This window comes from Cervus elaphus, chromosome 23 (genome assembly GCF_910594005.1).
Source record: "Cervus elaphus chromosome 23, mCerEla1.1, whole genome shotgun sequence".
Classification (NCBI taxonomy): Eukaryota; Metazoa; Chordata; class Mammalia; order Artiodactyla; family Cervidae; genus Cervus; species Cervus elaphus.
The window spans coordinates 47149839-47177443 of record NC_057837.1 but is presented as its reverse complement, the minus strand read 5'-3'; the positions used below and the strand labels follow the sequence as shown (position 1 = coordinate 47177443).

Here is a 27605-nt window from a genome sequence, read left to right as displayed (position 1 = left end):
GAAATACATACACGATAATTTAACAATGACTTTTTGATAAACGTGTACGGTTTTCCAAGTATTCAGCATTTTAAGTAATGCTGTAGTCATCAACTGTGAACATATATATTGCATAGATATTTCTGGAGGATAAGTTTCTGTAAGTAAAATTGCTGGCTCCAAGAAAATGCCTATTTCAAATCCCAGTGCTAAGTTAATCTCCAGAAAGATCATTCCACCAGGAACATAATGTCTCTACACCCTGGTCAACACCAGATTCCTCTTTTAAAATTTCCTCCTAATTTATGTTAAAAAAATGGAATTATATTTTGTCGCTTTTGTAGTTTTAACTAAGGTTGAACGACTTTTTGTGTCTCACTGGATATTTTAATTTTTTTCCTATGGCTAGATTCCTATCCTTTGGGTTATTTGTAGGTATTTTTTTTTAATTACTACTACCAATCATTTGTTATGTGTTGCCCTGTTTTCTCTTACACTATCACTCATCTTTTACTTCTCCTTAGTGTGTTCTATAGCACTAGAATTTAAACTTTTAATGTAGTTTTTCTTTTTTCCTCAGTATTTAAAAAATGTAGTTGTGGTGTTATTCACACATAAAATCATTTTCAGTATTGTTTTTTTCAATGTAAATTTTAAAAAATGGAATCACTAAGCTAAAGACTAAAAATATTTTCAGGTATTTGCTGCAGTCAGCCAGGACATAAGTTGCACCTGACCAGGGGGTAGGCATGAAGGGGGTCATGACCTGCCAGGTGCCCAAGTTTTCTTTGAATCTCAGGATAACTTCTAGTCCTTATCTTGAGGGTCTAGAAACTCAATTTTGTTGTCATAGACAGCCACTACCCATCCACATCCCCTCAGTGCCACAAAGAAGTGGACACACCAGTGGGCTAGTTTATTTAATTGCTGTGAGAAATATAAATTAGTAAATTAGGATAACAGAAGTGCATGAATTGCTCCAACTGGCACACATTTCTTCCTTGTAGGGACGTAGATTGTTGTTAATCTGGCATTGGGAAAGGATCTTAACCAAGGCAGCTCAGGATGCTTCTCACCTGCTCAGAAACTGTAGCATTGTCCTCACAGCCAGGTCTCCCTTGTCTAGAGGCTTCTGGGGATCCTACCCCTTGTAGTTTCTTGGAGTGTTACATTTCTGGTGTCCTTCAGCTGACTCCCATTCTTGGATCCTTATTCTATAGGACACATGATACGTTTCCCCATCAGAAACACATGTGTGGTCACTGGTGCATATGTACTTGTCAGGAGTTTCATTTAAGAAAACTTAAAACTTGGCTAGTCTGATAGGGGAAATTCATGCAGTTATTTTCTTTGAGGGAAAAGATTTTTATACAGCAGAGTGGTATAGGGTGAAACAAACCTCTAAACAAATTGTTTCTCTTCAGGTGGTGATCAATGGAGGGGCCACGTCCAGTGGTGAACAGGACAATGAAGACACCGAGCTCATGGCGATATATACGACAGAAAACGGCATCGCAGAAAAGGTACCTCTTTCGTCAGCCCCATCCATTCACCCACCACTATACAAGGAAGTTCCTATATAAGGAAGTGGGTATCCATCTGGAATTTTTGTCTCTTTCTGAGTGTGTATGTGTTTGTGTTCTTCATAATGGAAATAGAAGGAGTGATAAGGAATAGTACTTAGAAATTTTTATTGTTTTGATGGCAATATTTCAGTGAGAACCATGTAGAGGTCTTTAACTAGATATTTTTAAAACCTCAGCCAGGATCCCAGAGTGAAGTGGTTAGGAGTTTGAGGTCTGTCGTTAGGTCTGGGTGCTAATACGACTCTGATCCTGAGGGATTTACTTAAGCTTTCTGGGCATTAGTTTCCTCACCTCTAAAATGGGTATAAAAATATCAGCATCTGCCTTAAAGTTGTGAGTATTGAAATAATATATATAAAGTTATTAGCATTGTGCCTGGTACATACTGTTCAATTCAGTTCAGTCGCTCAGTTGTGTCTGACTTTTTGCGACCCCATGGACTGCAACACACAGTATATGCTGTGTACAGTAAATAAAAGACACCAGTAGATGAGTTATGTAGACTGTGAAAATGCCTTGAACAAAGATATTTGAGAATCACACACTGAAGTCGGTGATCCCTCATCTCATCTGCTTGACAGGTCAGTCTGTGTGACCATAGAATGTATGACCATATTCACAGGGGCCTGGAGAAAGCTGCCCAGAGAGGGTCCACATGCCTTAATTTCTTTTTCTCTTTGTATCTGCTACTGTGTCTGATATATATGAAAAGTATAATAACATGGAATTTCCAGACTGCTTTGCAGTCCTTAGACTTCTCGATTTTATTTGAGTTTCATTTGACAGCGATTTTTAAGACAGATTTTATTTTTTATCATCAACTTATATAATGATGTATTATATTCTAGAACCACTATATTGTACTATAGACAGTGTATACTGTGTATTCTAATAACAGACCACTGGAAAGTTGATATATACAAATATAATTCCTAGCTCGGGTACTAGTACAGTAAGTATACAGTATAATCACAAAAATGGTAAAGAACAAAATAAATTATATTGAAATTCTTAAATAATCAAATTTTTGTGTCTGTGATTTCTTTTTCTCTTTCTCTCTTTTTCTTTCTTTTCTAGTTTGGGAGATGGAAATCTCATTTTTGGCTGTCTTGACCAATATTGCTGTTGTTTGGTCAAGCTATTATAAGTTAGGTGAATCTTAAGTATAGATTCATGCCAAGATGTTGTAATTTCTATAGTACTGATTTCCAAGTTGCTCCTCAGAGCACAGTGATGGGAGCAGCCATTGTTGAGGCTTTGGTCTGCAGCAGAGACTGTCCATAGGGCAGGGTCTGGGTAGGGCTTGCTTCTTATCTAGCTTGAGTTTCAACATCCAAGAAACACATCTTGTAGCAAAGTGCTTCTTTTTTTTTTTTTTTTAAAGCAAAGTGCTTCTGTCTTTTACAGACTTGTTGAACTCCATTCAAACCTCAGATATTTGATCCTTAATCAGAGAGTCACCAGAATTTCCAGGCTGAAGGCTGTCATGATTTTGGATGTTCATTATCCAGGAATTGATGGCTCTCTTTTGAAATGATTGATAGAGTATTAATTTTTCAGGTTGTAAAATATCTGTAGGTGTACCTTTTACTGATCTGCTGGCAGGAAAAATGTGTAGTATGGTAATGTTAGCACATTTATGCTAGACATTTATTGTTCGGGTGAACATTTTTTTTATCATCTGAACTTTAATAGGTGTGTATTTTCTTAAACACTAGTGAAATAGATCTTCCTGGTCCTTTTACTGGTCCTTTTTCTTTTCCTATGAAATGGCAAGGATACTAAGAATTATTGTATGTTGAATAGTGCCAAAGGTCCAGACCCTTAGCTTCAGCAGCCTGTCATATTTAGTCCTCTTAGCAACCCTGTTAGAAAGGTACCATCACTGTCCTTGTTTTAAAGGTGAAGAAAATGAAATATTAGGTCTTCTGTTGTCTTGAATTTGTGTAAAGAAAACTTGACACCAGAGGATTTTACTCTTTGGGATCTTGCTTTTCAGATGGCATTGAAAGGCTCTCTGAACACTTGACTATGAAATAAGAATGAACCATTCAAGGAAAGACAAAAGAACTGGAAGCAAGAGATTCTGTCCTATGTTTTCTTCATATCTGTAGGGTTTCTTAGCTATTCATTTTAATGTACTTACTTATTTTATTAAAAACTTTGCTTTTCTGGTGTCCATTTAACTCTTGAATTTCTTGAAGTAAATTCTGGCTAATGTGATATTAGCTACAAGAGACTCATTTTGGAATTTGCTCAAAGGGATTTTTTTGTTGAAAAGACCAGAAGATTAGTGCCCCAGATCATAATCATAAGTCCATAGGATGATGTTAAGACTCATGTCCAGGACTTTCTTAGTATGGACTTCAGTATCATTAGGATTCTTCAGTTAGGGAGCCTGAGGGACTTGAACTTCATAATGAGGGTATTTCTTTTTTAAATTTTAACCTTTTTTGATTTATGAACCATGCAGATTCTCTCTCTCTTTTTCTTTTTAACACCAAAAATATTTTGTATTGGGATATAGCCAATTAACAATGTTGTGATAGTTTCAAGTGAACAGTGAAGGAACTAAGCCATATGTGTACATATATCCATTCTCCCCCAAACCCCCCTTCTGTCCAGACTGGCACATAACATTGAGCAGAGTTCCATGTGCTATACAGTAAGTTTTTGTTGGTTATCTGTTTTAAATATAGCAGTGTGTACATGACCTTCCCAAAGTCCTTAACCATCCCTTCCCCCTGGCAACCATGAGTTTGTTTTCTAAGTCTGTGAGTCTCCTTCTGTTTTGTGAGTAAGTTCATTTGTATCATTTAGATTCCACACATAAGGGACGTCATATGATGTTTCTCCTTCTCTGTGTGACTTACTTCACTCAGTATACACTCTCTAGGTTCATCTATGTTGCTGGAAATGGCCTTATTTTGTTCTTTTTAATGGCCGAGTAATATTCTGTTGTATACATGTACCACATCTTCTTTATCCATTCCTCTGTCAGTTGGCATTTAGGTTGCTTCCATGTCTTGACCATTGTAAACAGTGCTGCAATGAACATTGGCATGCATGTGTCTTTTCAGGCCATGTTTTTCTCTGGGTATATGTCCAGAAGTGGAACTGCAGGGTCACATGGTAGCTCATAGTTTTAGTTTTTTAAGGAACCTCCATACTGTTCTCTGTAGTGGCTCCATTTTATATTCCCACCAACAGCACAGGAGGGTCCCTTCTCTCCACACTCTCTCCAGCATTTGTTGTTTGTGGATTTTTTGATGATAGCCATTCTGGCCGGTGTGAGGTGATATCTCATTGTAGTTTTGATTTGCATTCTCAAATAACTGGCAGTTTTGAACATCTTTTCATGTGCCTGTTGGCCGTCTGTGTGTCATCTTTAGAGAAATGTCTATTCAGATCTTCTGCCCATTTTTGAGTGGATTGTTTGTTTTGATGCTATTAAATGTCATAAAGAAAGAAAGAAAGTGAAGTCGCTCAGTTGTGTCCGACTCTTTGCAACCCCATGGACTGTAGCCTGCCAGGCTCCTCCATCCACAGGATTTTCCAGGCAAGAATACTGGAGTGGGTTGCCATTAAATGTCACAGGCTGTTTGTAAATTTTGGAAACTAATCCCTTATCAGTCCCATTATTTGCAAATATTTTCTCCCAATCTGTGGGTTGTCTTTTTGTTTTGTTTATTGTTTCCTTTGCTGTGTAAAAGCTTTTGAGTTTAAGTAGGTCCAGTTTGTTTATTTTTGCTTTTGTTTCCATTATTCTGGGAGATGGGTTAAAAAAGATGTTGCTGTGACTTATGTCAGAGTGTGTTCTGCCTGTGTTTTCCTCTAAGAGTTTATAGTGTCCAGCCTAACATTTAGGTCTTTAATCCACTTTAAGCTTATTTTTGTGTATGGAGTCAAAGAATGATCTAATATTTTTTACATGTGGCTGTCCAATTTTACTAGCATCATTTATTGAAGAGACTGTCATTCCCACATTGTGTAGTCTTGCTTCTTTTGTCATAGATTAATTGACTATAGGTGCTTATTTCTGGGTTTTTTTTATCCTGTTCTGTTGATTTATATTCCTATTTTTGTGCCAGTACCATACTGTGTGGTTGATTGTAGCTTTGTAGTATAGTCTAAAGTCAGGGAGCCTGATTCCTCCAGCTCTGTTTTTCTTTTTCAAGATTGCTTTGGATATTCATGGTCTTTTGTATCTCCGTACAAATCTTGAAATTTTTTGTTCTAGTGCTATGAAAAATGCCATTGGTAATTTTATAGGGATTGCATTGAATCTATAGATTGCCTTGGGTAGTATAATCATTTTGACAATATTAGTTCTTTCAATCCATGAACATGGTATGTCTTTCCATCTGTTTGTTGTCCGATTTCTTTCATCCGTGTCTTATGGTTTTGGGAGTACAAGTCTTTTGTCCCTTAGGTAGGTTTATTCTTAGGTGTTTTATTCTTTTTGATGCAATAGTAAATGGAATTACTTCTTGTAATTCTCTTTCTAATCTTTCATTGTTAGTATATAGAAGTGCAACAGACTTTTGTGTATTAATTTTGTAACCTGCAAATTTGCCAAATTCACATAAGTTCTAGTAATTTTCTGGTAGCATCTTTAGGCTCTTCTATGTATAATATATCATCTGTAAACAGTGACAGTTTAATGTTTTATTTTCCAGTTTGGATTCCCTTTACTTCTTTTTCTCTGACTGCTGTAGCTAGGACTTCCAAAACTATATTGATTAAAAGTGGTGAGAGTGGACATCCTTGTCTTGTTCCTGATCTTAGAGGGAATGCTTTCAGCCTTTCACCATTAAGTATGATGTTAGGTGTAGGTTTGTTGTATATGGCCTTTATTATGTTGAGGTATGTACCCTCTATGCCCACTTTCTGGAGAGTTTTTATTATAAATGGGTACTGGATTTTGTCTAAAGCCTTTTCTGCATCTATTGAGATGATCATATGGTTTTTATTCTTCAATTTAATTGATTTACAGATGTTGAAAATCCTTGCATCCCTGGGATGAACCCCACTTGATCATGGTGTATGATCTTTTTAATGTATTGTTGGATATGGATTGCTAGTATTTGTTTTGCATCTGTGTTCATCAGTGATACTGGTCTCTAGTTTTCTTTTTCTTTTTCTTTTTTTTGTCATATCTTTGTCTGCTTTAAAATTAGTTGGGAAGTCTTCCTTCCTCTTTGGCTTTTTGGAACAGTTTCAGAAGGATAGATGTTAACTGTTCTCTTAAATGTTTGATAAAATTAGCCTGGGAAGCTGTCAGGTCCGGGATTTATGTTTTTTGGGAGGTTTTTAATCATGGTTTCAATTTCAGTGCTTGTGACTGGTCTGTTCATATTTTCTTTCTGTTTCTTCCTGGTTCAGTCTAGGGGAACTGTACCTTTCCAAGAATTTGTTCATTTCTTCCAGATTGTCCATTTTATTGGCATACAGTTGTTCATAGTAGTCTCTTTTCATTTCTAATTTTACTGATTTGAGTTCTCTCCATTTGTTGTGTGTGTGTGTGTTTTTTTTTTTTTTTTTTGATGAATCTGGCTAAAGGTTTATCGATCTTGTTTATCTTTTCAAAGAACCAGCTTTTAGTTTCCTTGATCTTTGTGATTGTTTTCTTTGTTTCTATTTCAGTTATTTCTGCTCTGACTTTTATGATTTCCTTCCTTCTACTAACTTTAGGTTTTGTTTGTTTTGCTTTATCTAGTTGTTTTAGGTGTAAGGTTAGGTTGTTTATTTGAGATTTTTCTTGTTTCTTGAGGTAAGACTGTATTGTAACTAGTTTTACTGCATCCAGAAGGTTTTGAACTATTGTGCTTTCATTTTCATTTGTCTCTAGGTATTTTTTTTAATTTCTTTTGATTTCTTCAGTGAACCAGTGGTTGTTCAGTAGCATATTGTTTAGCTACCATGTGTTTGTGTTTCTTAGAGGTTTTTTCCTTGTAGCTTATTTCTCATCTCATAGCACTGTGATCAGAAAAGAAGCTTGATATGATTTCAGTGTCCTTAAATTTGCCAAGGCTTGCCTTGTGGCCCAGCATGTGGTCAATTCTGGAGAACGTTCTGTGTGCACTTGAGAAAAATGTGAAGTCTGATGCTTCTGGATGGGATTCTTTATAAATAACAATTAAGTCTAAGTCGTCTAAAATATTCTAGGTGGCAAGAATACACAGAAGAAGTATAGAAAAAAAATCTTAATGACCCAGATAATCACAATGGTGTGATGACTTACCTAGAGCCAGACATCCTGGAGTGTGAAGTCAAGTGGGCCTTAGGAAACATCGCTACAAACAAAGCTAGTGGAGGTGATGGAGTTCCAGTTGAGCTATTTCAAATCCTAAAAGATGATGCTGTCAAAGTACTGTACTCAATATGCCAGCAAATTTGGAAAACTCAGCAGTAGCCACAGGATTGGAAAAAGTCAGTTTTCATTCCAGTCTCAATTAAAGGCAATGCCAAAGAATGTTCAAACTACCACACAGTTCACTCATTTCACAGGCTAGCAAAGTAATGCTGAAAATTCTCCAGGCTTGACTTCAACAGTACATGAACTGAGAACTTCCAGATGTTCAAACTAGAATTAGAAAAGGCAGAGGAACCAGAGATCAAATTGCCAACATCTGTTGGATCATAGAAAAAGCAAGCGAATTCTAGCAAAACATCTACTTCTTCTTCATTGACTACACTAAAGCCTTTGACTGTGTGGATCACAACAACCTGTGGAAAATTCTCAAAGAGATGGGAATACCAGACCACCTTACCTGTCTCCTGAGAAACCTGTATGCAAGTCAAGAAGCAACAGTTAGAACCAGACATGGAACAATGGACTGGTTCAAAATTGGGAAAGGAGTATATCAGGGCCATATATTGTCACCTTGCTTATTTAACTTCTATGCAGCGTGCATCATGTGAAATGCTGGGCTGGATGAAGCACAGGCCGGAATCAAGATTGCAGGGAGAAATATCAATAACCTCAGATATGCAGATGACACCACCCTTATGGCAGAAAGTGAGGAGGCGCTGAAGAGCCTCTTGATGAAAGTGAAAGAGGAGAGTAAAAAAGCTGGCTTAAAACTCAACATTGAAAAAACGAAGATCGTGGCATCCGGTCCCATCACTTCATGGCAAATACATAGGGAAACAATGGAAATAGTGACAGACTTTATTTTCTTGGGCTCCAAAATCACTGCTGATGGTGACTGCAGCCATGAAATGAAAAGACGCTTGCTCCTTGGAAGGAAAGCCATGACAGAGCTAGACAGCATATTAAAAAGCAGAGATACCACTTTGCCACCAAAGACCCTTATAGTCAAGGCTATGGTTTTTCAAGCAGTCATGTATGGATGTGAGAGCTGGACCAATAAGAAGGCTGAGCACCAAAAGTTGATGTTTTTGAACTGTGGTGTTGGAGAAGAATCTTGAGAGTCCCTTGGACTGCAAGGAGATCAAACCAGTCAGTCGTAAAGGAAATTAGTCCTGAATATTCATTGGAAGGACTGATGCTGAAGCTGAAGCTGAAGCTCCAGTGCTTTGGCCACCTGATGCGAAGAGCTGACTCATTAGAAATAAGACCCTTATGCTGGGGAAGATTGAAGGCAGGAGAAGAAGGGGATGACAAAGGATGAGATGGTTGTATGGCCTCATCGACTCAGTGGATGTTTGAGCAAGCTCCAGAGATAGTGAAGGACAGGGAAAACTGGTGTGTTGCAGTCCATGGGGTTGAAAGAGTCGGACATGACTGAGCAACTGAACAGCAACAACAAAGGCTTGCATTTCCTTACTGATTTTCTGTCTGGATGATCTGTCCATTGTTGAAAGTGGGATATGAAGGTCTTCCACTGTTAATTTTGTTACTGTCGATTCCTCCTTTATGTTTGTTTGTATTTGTCTTACATATTGAGGTGCTTCTGTGTTGGGTGCATATATATTTATAATTGTTATATCTTCTTCTTGGGTTGAACTGTTGATCATTATGTAGTGTCCTTCTTTGTCTCTTATAACAGTCTTTGTTTTAAAGTTTATTTTGTCTGATATGAGTATTGCTACTCCAGCTTTCTTATGATTTCCATTTGCATGAAATATCTTCTCCCATCCCCTTATTTTCAGTCTGTAAGTGTCCCTAGGTATGAAGTGGGTCTCTTATAGACAATATATATTTGGGTCTTGTTTTTGTGTCCACTCTGCCAGTTTATGTTTTGGTTGGTGCATTTAACTCCTTTACATTTAAGGTAATTATTGATATGTATGATCCTACTCCTATTTTGTTGTTTGGGATTTATTTTTTATAGATCAGTTCCTTCTCTTGTGTTTCCTGTCTAGAGAAGTTCCTTTTGCATTTGTTGTAAAACTGATTTAGTGGTGCTAAATTCTCTTAATTTTGCTTGTCTGGAAAGCTTTTGATTTCAGTATCAAATCTGAAAGAGTCTAGTTGGGTAGGGTATTCTTGGTTGTAGGTTCTTCCTTTTTATCATTTGAAATATATTTCAAGTCCCTTGAAATATATTGTAAGTCCCTTCTGGCTTGTAGAGTTTCTGTTGAGAAATCAGCTGATAACCTTATAGGTTTTCCCTTGTATGTTATTTGTCTTTTTTCCTTTGTTGCTTTTAATGATTTATCTTTAATTTTTGTCAGTTTGATTACCATGTGTTTTGGTGTGTTCCCCCTTGGGTTTATCCTGCCTGGGACTCTGTGCTTCCTGGACATGATTGGCTGTTTCCTTTCCCATGTGGGGGATGTTTTCACCTGTTTTCTCTTCAGATATTTTCTTGGGTCCTTTCTCTCTCTTTTCTCCTTCTGGGACCCATATAATGTGAATATTGGTGCATTTAATATTGTCCCAGAGGTCTTTTAGGCTGTCTTCATTTCTTTTCATTCTTTTTTCTATATTCCATTTTGCAGCATTAATTTCTACCATTCTATCTTCCAGGTCACTTATCCATTCTTCTGCTTCAGTTATTCTGTGCTTGATTCTGTCTAGTGTATTGTTCATCTCTGTTTGTTTGTTCTTTAGTTTTTCTAGGTCCTTGGTAAACATTTCTTGTATCACCTCAATCTTGTATCGCCTCCAATCTTTTTCAGAGGTCCTGAATCATCTTCACTGTCATTATTCTGAATTCTTTTTCTGGGAGTTTGCCTATCTCCATTTCATTTAGTTGTGTTTCTGGGTATTTATCTTATTTCTTCATCTAGTACATAATCCTATTTCTTTTCATTTTGGGTAGTTTTCTGTGATTGTGGTATTAGTTCTAGAGGCTGATGGGATTGTAGTTCTTCTGTCTGCCTTCTGGTGGCTGAGAATAAGAGGCTTGTATAAGCTTCCTGATGGGAGGGACTGGCTGTGGGGGAAACTGGGTCTTGGTCTGGTGGGCAGGGCTGTGCTCAGTAAAACTTGAATACAATTGTCTGCTGATGGGTGGGGCTGTGCTCCCCTCCCCGTTAGTTGTTTGGCCTGAGGTGACCCAGTCCTGGAGTCTATAGGTTTCTGTAGTAGGACTACCGGTGATCTCCAAGAGGGCTTAGATTGTCCCTGTATCCGTGGCATGCCGCTTCCAGCCCATGCCTCTACAGGAGACCCTCAAACACCCACAGGTAGGTCTAACCCAGTCTTCTGTGGGGCCACTCCTCCTTTCCTTTGGGACCTGGTGTGCACAAGATTTTGTTTGTGCCCTCCAAGAATCTCTTGTTTCCCCCCGTCCTATGGAAGCTCTGTAATCAAATCCCACTGGCCTTCGAAGTCAGATTCCCTGGGGATTCCTAGTACCTTGGCCAGATCCCCAGACTGGGGAGCCTGATCTGGGGCCTAGAACCTTCACAACAGTGGGGAACTTCTTTGGTATAATTGCTCTCCAATCTGTGAGTCGCCCACCTGGCGGGTATAGGATTTGATTTTATTATAATTATTCCCCTCCGCTCAGATGGTAAAGTGTCTGCCTACAATGCGGGAGACCCGGGTTCGATCCCTGGGTCAGGAAGATTCCCTGGAGAAGGAAATGGCAACCCACTCCAGTATTCTTGCCTGGAAAATCCCATGGACTGAGGATCCTGATAGGCTACAGTCCATGGCGTCGCAAAGAGTCGGACATGACTGAGCGACTTCACTTCACTTCACCATTTCGTTATGGCTTCTCCTTTGTCCTTGGATGCTGGGTACCTTTTTTTAGTGTGTTCCAGTGTCTTCAGTCGATGGTTGTTCAATAGCTAGTTGCGATTTTGGTGCTCATATGTAGAATGAGTGGGAATTTACTGCTGGTCTTGGACAGTCTCCTGGAGAGGTGGAGATGGCTGCGTTGCATGCTGGGGAGTGCCTTCTACCTTGTGAAGCCAGTGAGGGTGGGCGCCATTGTGGGTGGGCGCCATTAGGTAGGCGGCTCCTCCTCATTTCCAGATTTTCATTACCTTTTAGTACCACTTGTTCTTGAGCATACTTGTTTTAACATAAGCAGCCCAAAATTGTATTAAGTTTAAAATGTGCTGCCTCCATTCTTGGTCTGCCCAGCCTAATTGACAACTGGCAGTCTGATGTGTATATTCCACATGCTTTTCCACTCATGAACACACATATCTGAGAGTGTTGTACTATAGACAGTGAGCTACTAGTCTCTACCCCACCTACATGATGTATATACTTCACTAGATTACTAAATGTATGTGGAATTTTTTGTTTTTAAAAATTAATTTTAATATTTTGAATAGATAATCTCATGATTTAGAAAATCATTAGGTATATATAGAGCAATCATTTCTGAACTGTTTGAAAGTAAGTTACAGACATGATACTCCTTTTTCCCTAAATATTTCAGTGTGTATTTCTAAAAACAAGGACATTAGAATACTCACATTGATAAAACTATTATTGATAATAGATCTCATTAATTTTAATTTTAAAATAAAGCTTAATAATTTTCATTTATCTACCATGAACAGTAACAAAATTGGTAATTTTTCTTCCTTCCATTTTCTTTCTTCTACTGTCTGATTTTGGTCAGAAATACTTCTTGCACTTTCTGTTATAATTGATTTGTCAGCTTTAAGTATCATCCTTTGACTCCCAACTATATTAGATTACAATTTACTGCTTGCCTTTTTCTTTTTCCCCTCTCACATTTTGTTAATTGTAATGTTTGTATCTTTTTGGTGCACATGACTTTTATATATTCTGGCTACCTACTTCCTACTTTTAGTTTTATTTCTACAGCTAATTTGAGTCAAACCTTCTGCTGATTTTCACCAGTAATTTCTTGGTTGACTGAAGTTCATCCTCCAGGCCCTTGATATTAAAGTGTAGTCCATTCAGAACTTCCTCAGGGGCTTGTACGCCTGGTGCAGGAGCTAGGAGGCCCGAGATTGTGCTTGGAATAGTGGTGCACCATGTCCCGGGGTTCCAGCGCTGGTTTTGACCGACACATTACCATTTTTTCTCCCGAGGGATGGCTCTACCAAGTAGAATATGCTTTTAAGGCTGTTAACCAGGGTGGCCTTACATCAGTAGCTGTCAGAGGGAAAGACTGTGCAGTGATTGTCACACAGAAGAAAGTGCCTGACAAATTACTGGATTCCAGCACAGTGACTCACTTATTCAAGATAACTGAAAACATTGGCTGTGTGATGACAGGAATGACAGCTGACAGTAGATCCCAGGTACAGCGGGCATGCTTGAGGCAGCTAATTGGAAATACAAGTATGGTTACGAAATTCCCGTGGACATGCTGTGTAAAAGAATTGCTGGTATTTCTCAGGTCTACACACAGAATGCTGAAATGAGGCCTCTTGGTTGTTGTATGATTTTAATTGGTATAGATGAAGAACAAGGCCCTCAGGTGTACAAGTGTGATCCTGCAGGTTACTATTGTGGGTTTAAAGCAACTGCTGCAGGAGTTAAACAAACTGAGTCAACCAGCTTCCTTGAAAAAAAAGTAAAGAAGAAATTTGATTGGACCTTTGAGCAGACAGTGGAAACTGCGATTACATGCCTGTCTACTGTTCTATCAGTTGATTTCAAACCTTCAGAAATAGAAGTTGGAGTAGTTACAGTCGAAAATCCTAAATTCAGGATTCTTACAGAAGCAGAGATTGACGCTCACCTTGTTGCTCTAGCAGAGAGAGACTAGACACTGTAGTTAGTTTACCAAATCCATGACACCACTTGCCTGTGTGTTTGGTAACAACAGACCAACATTTTGGGGGCCCCTCGATTGAAAAAGGAACTTGTCCCACTCTTGCTGCCACTGAAATGGTTAGGACTCTGTATAAATAAAACCAGTGCTTTTGGAAAAAATAAAAAATAAAAAAAAAATAAAGTGTAGTCCATTCACCAGCTTTGTTGACATCATTACCTACAAGCTTGTTAGAAATGTAGAATCTCTGCCCCAACCAAAACCTGCTGAATCAGAATTTGCATTTTCATACGATTCCTATGTGATTTGATATGTTCATTGAAGTTAGAGAAATAACCCTGAAGAACTGGATCATGGGAATAGTTTTGGATGAGAATTTATCTATAGCATTTAGGCTTGAAGGAAAGTTTGCCTGGATGTAAAATCTTTAGGACACTGTTTAGATCCTGACTCAAATAAATCAGCTGTAACAAAATTTTGACATAGGATGGAAAAATTTTAATAAGCATTGGGTATTAACTGATATGAAGAAATTGTTAATTTGATTAGTATGTAATGGTATTTCTGTTCTTTTTAAGGGTCTTTATCTGCTGAAGAGACATATATGTGTTTCTGAGCAAATGTATGTATTTTGAGGATTCAGTTTAAAATAATCCATCCCTTTACTCCAGTAAAGTTAGAATAAGATGAGAAATAGATTAAATAAGAATCCAGGGATAATAAATTTTGAAGCTGGAGCTGGGAATAGATATAGGACAGGCATTTCAAGTTCCTTCTACCACTGTATAGTTTTGAAAAATTATGTAATACAAAATTAAGGAAATAATTGAATCATACCTTATTGTTTGCTCTTTTCTCATTTTCTGGTATTGAATATGGCTTTGAAGATCTCAGGCTGGTCTTATTTTTTTCCCCTTGTAAATCAATATCTTGATCTTTTTGCCTTTTCTGTGGATTATTTATCTTTTATATTCAGTAACTTTACTGACTATCATATAATAATAATAAGTTTTGAAGCTGACCTTCTGTGTCAGCTTTTCCTGGCACTTTCAATATTTAGCTTCAAGTCTCCTGTTACTTCAGCAATGTTGTCTTGAATTACATTTTTATTTTTTGTTCTAGTTTCTTCTTTTGGTTTTCTTATTTGGGGGCTCCATTCATGTCTGTTCTGAATCTACTTTGTCTGCCCTATCACTTCTTTCTAATCTTTTTTTCTCTTATACTTTTTTCATGTTGTCTTTCCCTCTTGTGCTCCTACCATTTTGATTTTTCTTTTTTTTTCCCCTTCTGTCCAAATTGTTAAAACTCATGTTTTATTTCCCCTTTGTCCTTAAATTTCTTGACATATTAGATTCTTTTGTTGAGTTTTCAAAGATAGCTGAATCTTTTTTAATTAATTTATTGAGAATTTAGTGTATTTTTCTAATTTGTAAGCATATCCTTTAGTTCTTAGAAATTTTCTTACTTCTTTGATTCCTGTATTCTGTTTTCTTCCATAAAAATTGTTCTTAACCCATGTTTGTCTTTTTGTTATTTGGGGCACATGTTATTTGGGACTCTCAACCCGTTTGTTGAATTTTTTTCCTATCCTGTTTTTAGTTCCTAAGGTGTTTTTTACTCTTTGTTTTTGTTTTTATTTACTGATTAGAGCTTTGAAAATGACATTTCTTTCCTCCCAGGTTCAAAATACTTTTGTGAAGAGACAGGTTTCTCCCTCTGCCAATGTTTTCTTTCTATTACATGGACCTATTTCTTCTATTTGGCTTTTATTTTTGGAGGAATGTGAGGCAATAAAAAATATGATTGTAGAATCATTGTGTGTGGATAAAGTTTTCTGTTCAGCCTTTCCACTGAATAGGGAAAGCTATCTTATCACTGTAGGGTCTGTAGATGGAAGTGTTTTGTCTCTGAGGCTGATCAGATCATCTGGAAAGGAGTACTCTAGTGTCTTCCTGTAGCTTCTAGCATTCTGGAAACAGATAAGGATCTCACTGTTCATGCTTGTGGGTTAAAACCACACATAGTATTCCTCAGTCTGAGGTATTTCTGACTTGTATTCTTCAAATAATACATTTTTGTGTCTTGAAGGGCGAGGATAGCAGTTGGCAGGCAGCAGCGTGTCTGATTGGTTTGCAGAGTTAAAGCCCATCTTTTTCCCATCCCTATTCTGTCTTGTGCCTTCAAGCATAGAACATTTCTCAGCTTCTGTTGGTCAGCCAGCTCACTTCTTTATACCTTTCCCCTCCAGCACCTATGTTGTAGAGTCTTTCCCTCTCCCAGATGGGTCACAGCTCATACAGATGCTCTACATATTCCAGAAATAATGGGGTATAGCCAGTTAACAGTGTTACGATAGGGTGAACAGTGAAGGGACTCAGCTGTGCATATACATGTGTCCATTCTCCCCCTAACTCCCCTCCCTTTCAGGCTGCCGTATAACACTGAGCAGAGTTCCATGTGCAGTACAGTAGGCCCTTATTGGTTATCCACTTTAAATACAGAGTTTGTATATGTCCACCCCAAGCTCCCTAACTTTCCCTCCTTCCAGCTTCCCCCGATCCTCCCCCTCTCACCCTCACCGTACGTCTGTGAGTCTCTTTTCTGTTTTGTAAGTGAGTTCATTTCTTTTATTTCTTTCTAGATTCCACGTAGAAGGGATGTCATCCCATATTTCTCCTACTCTGTCTGACTTAATGTAATCATCTTTCAAAGAGACTTCTCTGTTGGAGGTTTTTTTTTTTTGCAGTTTTAAAATGGTTCATATTGTTCATGCTGTGATAACAGAAAGTGGTACCATGGTCTGCAGTGACTATTCTCCTTCTGTCTCAGGGAGGAGCAGTGTAGCATTTGTCTGACAGGGTTCACTTATCCCCTTGACCATACAATTTCCTGCTTTTTCTTGATATCATCAGTGGGCATTTACATTAGTTCATTACTGAGTTGTAGAACCACCCTTATTACTAAGAAAAATTGTGTGTATACAGTATATATATACACACACACATTTGTGTACACATCGTAATCTTAGCCTTCCAGGTTATAAAGAGGACAGATCCAGTCTTCAGTTCTGTTCATGTGTTTTATAGGTAAAACTAGCCATTTGGGAATCATTAGAGTAGTAATGCTTATAATATTATTCTAACAGATTATACTAATCTAGTAATGGTAGTGCTACAGCACTCTGTTTTCAGACATTTCTTTTTGTTACTTTGTGAGCAGTAACACTCCCACGTGTAGGCACTGTGATAGTGTTGAGTTGTCCTTTGTGTAGTGAGTCCAGTGTCCATAGTTGCATCATATTAGCAAATGGTCACCTTCGTTCAGAAATATCCAAGACTCGTTTAGGAGTCCCGAATCAGGTTCAGTGATTCGCTTGGATGACTCACACTGATTCAATGGACATGAATTTGAGCAAACTCAGGGAGATAGTGAAGGACAGGGAACCCTGGCATGCTGTAGTCCATGAGGTCGCAAGAGTTGGACATGACTGAACAAGACCAACTCATAGAATTCAGAAAAGCTTCTGGTTATAGCTTATTTGAGAAAAAGGGTTCAGATTAAAATCAATGGAAAAAACCCATGTAGGGCAGGGTATAGGAGACACTGAGCAAACTTTCATTTGTCCTCTTCCTAATGGAGTCATGTGGGCAGTGCTTAATTTCCCCCAAAACAATGTATGAGGACACTCAAGAAGTGTTGCCAGACCCTCTGGAGTCAAATTGATACCATGTGGCTCAAGGCCCCCATTGTCAATTGCACTGTTAGAATAATCTATGAAGGGCGGCTCAGGGATTCAGGTAGACAAATATACTCTTAAGAGGAAGGATATTCCAAAAACACTGAAGTATCTTCCAGGTGTCAGGTAAGGACCAAACTTTTCTTTCAAATGTGCACGGTTTGAACAGCCCAGACCTGCTGAGTTAATCCTTTACTGCATATCATGGCTTCGCTGGTGGCTCAGTAGTAAAGAATCTGCTTGCAATGCAAGAGACCTGTGTTCGATCCCTGGGTTGGGCAGATCCTCTGGAGAAGGTAATGGCAACCCACTCCAGTATTCTTGCCTAGAGAATCCCCATGGACAGAGGATCTTGGCGGGCTATATAGTCCATGGGGTCACAAAGAGTTGGACATGACTGAGCGGCTAAGCACACACACAACTGCGTATCAAGTTCCTCACCATGTGTACCTTCTCTGCCACCCCTATGAACAAGTTTTGAATGACACATATAATATGTTTAAACCCATTTAATAATGCAGACCTGCCTATATCCATTGTTTGAATGGTTCAAACATTTGAATGGTTCAGAAAGGTCATATTCAATTCACATTTGGATTAGATCAAATGTCCGTTTACTTTTGATATTTACCTTTAGGCTTTTGAAAGTGATACTGAATTGTGTCATTAATACAACGGTCTTTGTTCAAGAGTATTTGGCCAGTGTATGTTCAAATTCCAGTATATGAAAAATGAAGTGATAAACAAGGAGTCAGCATCTTTCTCAGAATCTTTCTGTGGATCAGATCCATTGGAAAGTGGAACAAATTGGGCTAGATGTGACCAAGGTTTAGAATATTGTCATCTTTATCCTTTTTGTGGCACATCTTGTAATTTTGTTTCCTCTTAGCCACTTTATTATTAAAAAACTTAAAAAAAGAAAGGCACATCTTGGGTTCCAAGAAATTGTATGGTTTTAGAAACAGAGTAACATTGTGGGTATATACGGGAACTCCCCCCCCCCCCCCCCCCCCGACCGAGTTTTCAGTTTGGCTCAGATACTGGATGAGTTCAGAAGTGACGCTGAAGCTGATCGGAAATGTCTGGAGTATAACCTGTGGTCTCTGTAAAGATTCTGGTTTATAAAGCATATAACACAACATTTAAAAAAATCTTCAGTAATGGGGGTTGGTGGGGTTATCCTTAACTACAAATACATTTTTAGTCTTTTTTTTTTTTAGCATCTTTAATTTTTTTTTCTTTTTTAAAAATTTATTTTTTAACTGAAGGATAATTGTTTTACAGAATCTTATCGGTTTCTTTGAATCATAGTATCTGTATACCTTTGCTCTCTTCACTCACATTTGTGTCTGAGCAGAAGTGTTTTAAAAGAAATGTGTTTCCTGGGACTTTCTTAGTGGTCTAGTGGTTAAGAATCTGCCAGCCAGTATAGAGGACATGGGTTTGATCCCTGGTCCAGGAAGATCCCACATGCCATGGAGCAACTAAGCACATGTGCCACAACTGCTGAGCCCATGCACTGCAGTTACTGAAACCCGCATGCTCCAGACCCCACGCTCTGAAAAGAGAAGCCACTGCAACGAGAAGCCTGTGCAATGCAACTCGAGAGTAGCCCCCACTTGCTGCAATGAGAGAAAGCCCACTTACAGCAACAGAGACCTAGCACAGCCAAAAATAAAATTTTAAAATGAATAAAAGAAGGGTATTTAGGTACAAAAATCTTTTTCCTTGCAGGGATGGGATGGGATAGGAGGGACAGATTAGTGCTGTTGAAACTAGTTAGCATTTTATAATATTTCTTCATTCAGGTTACCACCCAAGGATGGTATCACTCATGCCATGGTATTACTTTGTGGTCTCAACCTTGGGAGCATCTCTCTCTATGCAGGAGGTGCCCAGGTTTGGGGAGAAGCTCTGAGCAAGCTGGTTGCTCTTGGGGATGAGTTGATGGCAAGTGATACTGAGCCCCTAAATCCTGAGAACAGACTATCCCACTGAGTGTGCTTGACACAAAGGTAATAAAGGCTTCATTTTACATTAGAGTGACAGCCACTTTATAAAATTGTTTTTCAGTAACAGCCTGTGCTGAGTTAACTTTAGACCTTGCTTTTATTAAACAACTTCTTTTCTCCCTTGCTCACAGAGCTCCCTTGCTGAGACCTTGGATAGCACTGGCAGTCTAGACCCCCAGAGATCAGATATGATTTATACCATAGAAGATGTTCCACCCTGGTACCTGTGCATTTTTCTGGGGTTGCAGGTAAGATGATTCCTTTGGAATGTAACCACCAGTAGATGCTTGAATTGTCTGTCGAGATTATTTAAAATTCTATTTTTATTTTCTACTTATTGACAGCTTTAAGTTACTCTTTTAAGGATGATGAATGATAATTGTTAATTTGAATTTCAAAGCAGTGAAAGGAAGAAAACAGGAGGAGTAGGGTAACCATGGTAAGAAAGAAGGAAAATATTCAGGGAATAAGCAAGAGAAATGACAAGGAAGGAAGGAAAAAAGATCATAGATGTATGGAAAGGGGGAGAATAGAGGGAAGGGAACGTAGAGAAATAGAGATAAGAAGGATTAGTGTTCATCTCTCATTCCTAGTTAACCAATCCATAGTCACTGTCAACCGCCATGAAATATGGGTGACATTAAGAAGTGCTGTGTTGCCATAAAAAGGAATGCATTTGAGTCAGTTCTGATGAGGTGGATGAACCTAGAACCTATTATACAGAGTGAAGTGAGTCAGAAAGAGAAAGATAAACATGGTATTCTAACACATATATATGGAATCTAGAAAATGGTACTGAAGAATTTATTTACAGGGCAGCAATGAAGAAACAGACATAGTGAATAGACTTACAGACATAGGGAGAAGGAAGGAGAGGGTGAGATGTATGAAAAGAGTAACATGGAAACTTACATTACCATATGTAAAATAGATAGCCAGCCAATGGGAATTTGCTGTATGGCTCAGGAAACTCAAACAGGGACTCTGTATCAATTTAGAGGAGTGGGATGGGGTGGGAGATGGGAGGGAGGTTCAAAAGGGAGGGGATAGATGTATACTTATGGCTGTTTCATGTTGGGGTTTGACAGAAAACAACAGAATTCTTTAAAGCAATTATCCTTCAATAAAAAAATAAATTTAAAAAAAGTGCTATGTTGGTCAGGACATAAATGTGGAGGCTTCAGTCTTATTTTTAAAGGAAGGCAGGCTTGCTTTGTCTGCCTGCAGTTTCCAGTGGGAGCAGAGCAGGGAAGCTGCCAAGGAATAGGTAGGAGGGATGGGGTGAGAAGTGACCCAAGCTGGTGCAGGACTTCTGCATCTTTGGTATCCACTCCCCCCTCTCCCCCCAGCCACCACTCCCTTTTCCCACTTATGATCGAAGTGGGGCTTTAGGAGAAAGGGGATGACATGGAAGGCTCTTTGCCCAGACACATAGCTCTGGTCTGTTTGCCTTAGTTTTGAGATCTCACTTTCCATTCTTACTTTCTCAAGTTACAATGATCAGTTCATGCTAAGGAAATCAGTCTCATTACCCAGACAAGTTTATTCACTTGGATGTGGACTGTACCTGCTGACAGCTGATACTTTGGTTCAATTTCCAGGTCCTTCCCCCATCTTAGGTATTAAAACAATTGATAACCTGGACAGAAAGGCATTCTAATAAAGAAGACATAACCAAAGGACCTGACTGGTTGGGCAAATAATTTCCCTAGGGCTGAATGTCTCAAATGAGGTTCAGGAAACTCGTTTTTTGAAATGTTTATAGATGTGTCTAGAAGTAGTCTTCCCTTTTCAGATAAGATTGGGAAACCCTGTATGCATCATTCCCTTCTTGCCAGTGCAATCTTATGAGCAGCTCTGGGAATGTTCTGTTCCCTTCACCAAACACCTGTTAGTGTTACACAGTTGATCATTTTGGGCTGCAAGCAGCGCATTTTGGCAAAAATGAGCAGAGATGGGGACCTGTTCGGAAGAAAAGAGGAAATTTGCAGAACAGAAGTAAGAACTGAACAGGTAGGCCTCTGGGAGGAAGGGATGTGAGCAGTGAGAGCTGGAATGTCCTGCCTGGGCTGTAGGGAATGGGGGAGGGGTCCTAAAGGAGGAGTGGGACCAGCTCTTTCTGGATGATTCCCACAGCTGCTGTGTGAGCCTAGTGCTTCCCTGATTACTGTTAAATAATGCCAGGTCGTAGGAAAAGATGGAGAATGCCTTGTGCAGTGAAGCTTGTAACTTTAATCCCCAGACCTAAAAGAATTTTTTAAAAAGGATGAATTATCTCAAAACATAGTTGTAAAATTCTGCATAAAATATTGGCAAATCAAATTCCAGAAGAAAAATCTAACATGACTAACTAGGATTTGTTTCAAGAATGGCTCAGTGCCACACAGTTCCTGTTAACAGATTAGAGGGGAAAGATCTATGGCCTTTAGCAACTGGTGCTGAAAAGCAGTTAAAAAAACAAATATTCTCAGTAAAAATTCTATAGATAAAACATTACTGGTGTTTGTATTGCGTTTCCTTTGTGCTGGCCCGGATTCATGCAGGTAATAAGTAATAATACAGGTGAGTTAGAAGACAAGAAAATGTAATAGGAGAAATGCTGGGGGGAGAAAAAAACAATTTGGCATATGATGAGTGTACCTAAAAAAACAAATTCATGTGTGCTACTTTTTAAAAACAACAGGGGAGTGGGCAAAGTTAGGATAAAATCAGAAAAAAATACAAAAAAAAGATTAATTTTCCCCCTCTGTCTCACTATCCCCACAGCATTACCTGACATGTTTTAGCGGCACCATTGCAGTGCCCTTTCTGCTGGCCGATGCCATGTGTGTGGGATATGACCAGTGGGCCACCAGCCAGCTCATTGGGACCATTTTCTTCTGCGTGGGAATCACAACTTTGCTGCAGACTACTTTTGGATGCAGGTGAGATTGGGGCACTGAATTGGGAATGCTGATGTGCCCACGAGGCATTGTTCACCTAGGGCTGCTTGGAAGGACTGACTGGAGTATGGGGAAGTGTGGCCTAGTGGCATTTGCCTTGCCTCTCCCCAGCCCTGTTGTGTTTCTTCCCTAGGTGGGTGGCACCACTTCCTGACTAGTTGTGCAGGCTGGAACTCAGCTCCTTCCTGCCTGGAAGGGCGAGTTTTCTCTCTAGTACTCTGTCACTGCCCCTAGTTCCTGAAGTTCAGACCTGGACTGCGTTCTACTAGGTTTCCCGTTGGTTTCCCTGCCTCCAAGGCTCCTCTCCTCTGCCCCGCCCTGCGTGCCACCCTGGTGTCGTTTTTCCAAAGTTTGCATCTTCCTGGGTGCTAGGAGGCTGCAGCCCTACTCCCTGTTTAAAAACTGGGATGTGCCCACCCCGCAGGCTCCTCCTTTGTGCTCTGTCCCACCGCCCTTCCGGGTATGTCCCTGAGCCCTGCAGTCTCCTTCCTGGCACTCACCAAGAAATGAGCTCCTCCTCCTCAAGCCCGCTGTGCTGTCTTACCATCCTGTGCTTGTGCCCCCCTGCAGCCTTCCAGTCCTGGCTTGTTCCACTTCTCTCTGTGAAGCACCCTTGACTTCCCAACGCCTCTGTTGTTCTCTCTGAATTCCCACACATGCATCTTGTGTATGTTCTTCTTATGTGACTCTTATTCCGCTTTGTCCTTTTTCGTTTGTGTCTTTTCTTGCTGATTTGTGTTCCCTCAAAGTGCAAAGTGTGCTTTGCATCCCCAGGCCCCAGCTTACATGGATGTGGAGCTGACATAGGAAGGAAAAGAACTGTCTTCTTTTACCTTCTCCTGCAGTCTTGCTTTGTCCCCTCCTGTCCCCTTCTTCCACCCTCTTCACATTCAGCCTTTTCCTTTACCCCAGGATGTTGCTCAAGGGATGGAGCCTGTGGCGACAGGACTATCCTCAGGGCAAGGACAGCAGAGTAAATGTATAAGTTGTCTCTCCCTGCTAGGGAAGTGGGAGCAAACGCAGAGGGCAAAGAAGGCAGCCTGGTAATCATGGACTGTATTCAGTGAGTCAGAATCCTCAGAACAAGTTTCACTTACAGAGGACAGGAGAATATGGGAAGGACAATGTTAGGGCATTTTGGTTGGCAGCTTAATTAAGCAATGTCCTCATAAGGAATATGACAGCTCTTTAGCAGGTCTGATGGAAGGAAGGCTGTAAGGGCTGGCCAGCTCCTGGGGTTTTCAAATCCCCAGCTCCTGCAGAACTGCCTGAAGCCACCATGCTGAGCAGATCCCTTACCTCAGAAAGGAGGGTCGCCTTAGGGGACCCCTGAGGGAAAGGCAGCGTGTTACTGACCTATTAGGGGAAGGAGATGTATTTGGACACTCCAGAGAAGACTTGATTCATTTTCTTAGTGCTCAGGTAGTTAAACTTGGCTGATAGCATCTTTCATTCTTTTGTTACAGCATTCAAGATTTTGTGTTTTAAAGCCAGGGTGGTTCAGAAAGTTTTTATTGGCTGACTCAAGGACCTTATCTTGTACATGGGGAACTGGTTCTCTGGGGAAATATTTGTTTTCTAAACAGCTAGCTCATCAGAGAAGTTGTAGCACAAATCATCTATAAATTTAGGCAGTGCCTCTAGTTGAGAATTGTTGGTTGACTTGAAGAGGGAATGAAAAACATGTTTGCTGTGGTATGGCAGGTACCAGGTACAGCTCTGCCCTGGTCTTATATCAGGAAGGCTACTCCTGACTCTGCTTCCCTCTTTGTGCTAACACAGCAGCACCTTTTTCTTGCCTTGGATCCTTGCCTCTCAGCTCCCATCTAGTAGGGAAAAAATAAAAAGGCACTCAGTGGCTTGGTTTTCAACTCCTCAAAGCCACAAGCTGTTGTTGATACATTCTTTTAAGTTTTGCCTAGCATATATTTGAGGGCCTGCTGTGTGAAGGCGAGCCCAGATGATGAGGTGTATGAGAGGTATTTCCCTCCCTACCTGATTGATCACCACCTCTGAGGTTGTTTGTTTTCTGTATCCCATGTCCCCTGTTTGTTTGCAGTATCCCATCTCCCCCATCCCGTGCATCTCTCTGTCCTTCACCGTTTTCTGTTAAAACTCTCACTCTTCTTTTCCCAATTTCCCCTTGTTTCACTGTGCCTGAAGAGGCAGGGCCACCCCTTCCAGCTGAATCACCTCTCAGATTCTTGCCCCCAGGTCTCCTGTGACTTTTGTAAAAGAAGAGCAGAGATCTCATGAATGGCCAAATAGCACACCCCTTTAGTATTTCCAGCAGAGCAAGGTTGACACTCAGACCTCGGTAGAGTGGGGACCCACCCCTGGTACTCAAACACCCAGTATTTACTCAGAACAGGTCAGAGTTGAGCATCCCTGAGTCTATTCCAGGGATGTCTATTCAGCAAAGTCAGAGCAGCAGCATTGCCAGTGTTGGTTCAAATCAAGTTGTTGACCAATGTAATGATAAACTGTAATCCTATGGGCAGTCAGAATCTACAATTCCCAATAAAGCGTTAGCTTATGCCACGTGGCAAATGATGGTTTCTTTGCCGTTCGCACATGGGGGAATGAAATGAGTGAGTATGAGGAGTTAGAGAGGCCTGTGCAGTGTTATAACTGTGGACAGAAGACCTCTCCAGCTCCCAGTTTGCTTTTGTGAAAATGATAGGAGGCTCTTCCTAAGGTGTCCTATGGATGACATTTGCCATCATTGTGTGTTTGCAGATTATTATATTATAAGCTTCTTCCTAAAATACATTTGAAAAGTTGCAAGAGTATGAATAATATGAAAAGCCTTCTAATTCTGCTGCTTACTGACATAGACCCTCATCGTCGATTTTAAATTGTCATGTTTACAGACTTGTGCATTTACTTTCTGATCACAAGAGAATCAAACAAATGGATAAAGCAGTTGGGGCTGTGGAAATACAAGGGTGGGACAGTGCGAAAGAAAGGCTGACATGGCCAAGAGTGGAATTTATTCCCAATATCACAACCGTAAGGATTGCAGATGGCCTCTGCATGTTTGTTGGTGTTTGCAGTTCACACTCATTTCCTTAGATGGAGAGCTGCAGAAGAAAAAGGTTTTCATGTTCAGCTGTCATGATTTCTAGGGAAGATTTTCAGACTTTTCTAACTCTGAGTGGTTTGCCATGTGTGTCTGACTTCTATTTCTTTGTGTGTTTGCCTAACTCCCGTGTAGTACCCAGAACTCCCCTGCACTGAATGTCATGGATCTATGGGACCTTGAGACCAGCGATGGCCCAGCCTCTGAGGGATGGGGCCTTTATTGTGAGGAAGCTAAGACCATAATTGCAGGTCTAGAGCAGGGGAAGGAAGTGTAACCATTTCCATTCTCTGGGCTCTGGCCAGGTCATCCCTGCTCCACGTTTCACATGGGTGCGCTGAAGAGTGGCGTGCTGTTTCGGGAAAGCTGTTTCATTGCATAAAAATAACCAAAAGTGATATGGAAAAAGTGAGAGTGAAACAGAGGTGTGCCTTTGCAAGCCTGAACCATGAGCTTGCAGTGCCAGCTTTAGGATACTATGTCAAAAATACTCCTTTGGGGATGTGTTTTCCATGAGCTGGGCTGGCTAAGGCCACAGAAAATGTGTCTGATGCAGCATGTGCAGAATGTCCTTCCTTCCCTAAATGTCTCCCCTGGCATGAACATGGTTTCCTTTCTTCCAGAGATCATGACTTGTTTTGGAATGGAGATCATGTATCTCAGCCCCAATTGTGTAACTTCTGTGGCTTTCAGTGCTTTCCAGAGTCTCTGCCTCTTGGGGATCAAGTGTTTCTGTGACAACTGCTTCTTTCATCCCCTTCCCTCCATCCAACCTTTTCCTTCTTCCTTCTTTCCTTTGACTTTGGTCCCCTGCACTTGGCTTTTAACAAGGTCTTTATTGCTCTTGAGTACCCTTGAGTGAGGTTTCAGCAGTTCTCATTCTGGTTGATTTAAATCCACCTTACCCCTTGGGTCTTTCTAGGAGTTAGTACAAAGCCTTTAAAATCCCATGAGCTGGGTCAAGGGTCAGAGTCCCCCAACCCAGGTGTTAACCAGCCCGCAGCAGCCATGCCTCCCTGGCTTTAGGGAGGACTCAGTTAATGCATCACTTTGGCTGCCATTGTCTTTTCCATCAGAGACCAAGCCTGGGTAGCAGCTCTGAGCTTCCCAGAGTCCCTGCCCTTAACTGCAGGTGTTAGTGCACAGCTGGGGATGAAGGAAGGCCATCTGGGATGGACCCTGCCCTTTGTGCACCATGCTGACCTTTTCCAACCTTCCCTGAGGTGTGCAGGTGCTGTATTTGGGGACCACGTCCAGTCTTTTGTTCTAGGTTCCTCTTGGAGTCCTATCTGTCAGCTCTCCAGAAAAAGAAAAAATTGCAGGCTGAGAGGCCCTTTCCTTGAGAGCCTCTCCTGGCTATAACAGGCCTGCTGGAGACTCACAGAAACTTCCTTTGCTGAGAAAAGGTAGGGTTTTGGCTAAGACAGTAGCTAGCACAGCAGCCTGACCTCTAGCAGAGCTGACTGTCCTGAGGAGAGAGCTCCTCTGTTTTTCACCTCCTTGGGTTCCGGGGCTGGTACATATTGTGTGCTTACTAACTATGGGGGGTGGCTCCAGGATACTTCAAGATCTCAAGTCTGAGGCTTTGAACTCTTGATAATATTTAGAAGAATGGAGAGATGCAGTGCTTAGATTGGGGTAGGGAGACTGGGATTTCCCTCATATTCTTTCTCTGTATATGTATTTGTGCTGGGGTATATATGCAACTTTTTGAATTAATTGAGAGTTGCAGGCAGCATGGTGATGACTCACTCCTAAATACTCTCCTAGAAATGAGGGTCTCTTGTGTAACTGTTTACCACACCTGAGAAATTTGAGTCATATCATCTAATATGCAATCTATGTCTAATTTCCCTAGTTGTCCCTAAAATATCTGTTATAGCTGTTCTGCCCACCTCTCTGAACCAGGATCCAATTAAGTTTGTATGGTGCATTTGTTGTGTTTCTGTGGTCTGATACATTTTTCTTCCACATGATCCCCTTTTTTTTTTTACATAATGATTAAAGGCTTTATTTGGCAGGAAGATACATAATAATTCTAACCATACATAAACATAACAACAATGCTCAAGATGCAGAAACCAAACACTAATAGAACTATAAGAAGAAATAGAGAAATACACTATCATAGTGGAAGATGCCA

At 40.2% G+C, this 27605-nt stretch overlaps 1 protein-coding gene and 1 pseudogene across 3 annotated transcripts in view; both read left to right on the top strand.

Annotated features, from left to right (window-relative positions):
• The window catches only part of SLC23A2 (solute carrier family 23 member 2), a 139682-nt gene that overhangs the window by 65430 nt on the left and 46647 nt on the right, over window positions 1-27605 (top strand). For all 3 annotated transcript variants that reach the window (XM_043882955.1, XM_043882957.1, XM_043882958.1), the window contains 3 exons: window positions 1404-1502; window positions 19570-19686; window positions 22205-22362. In XM_043882955.1, the coding sequence (XP_043738890.1) occupies window positions 1404-1502; window positions 19570-19686; window positions 22205-22362 (374 nt within the window). The remainder of the gene's footprint in view (window positions 1-1403; window positions 1503-19569; window positions 19687-22204; window positions 22363-27605) is intronic.
• On the top strand, window positions 12792-13851 carry LOC122681196 (annotated as a pseudogene).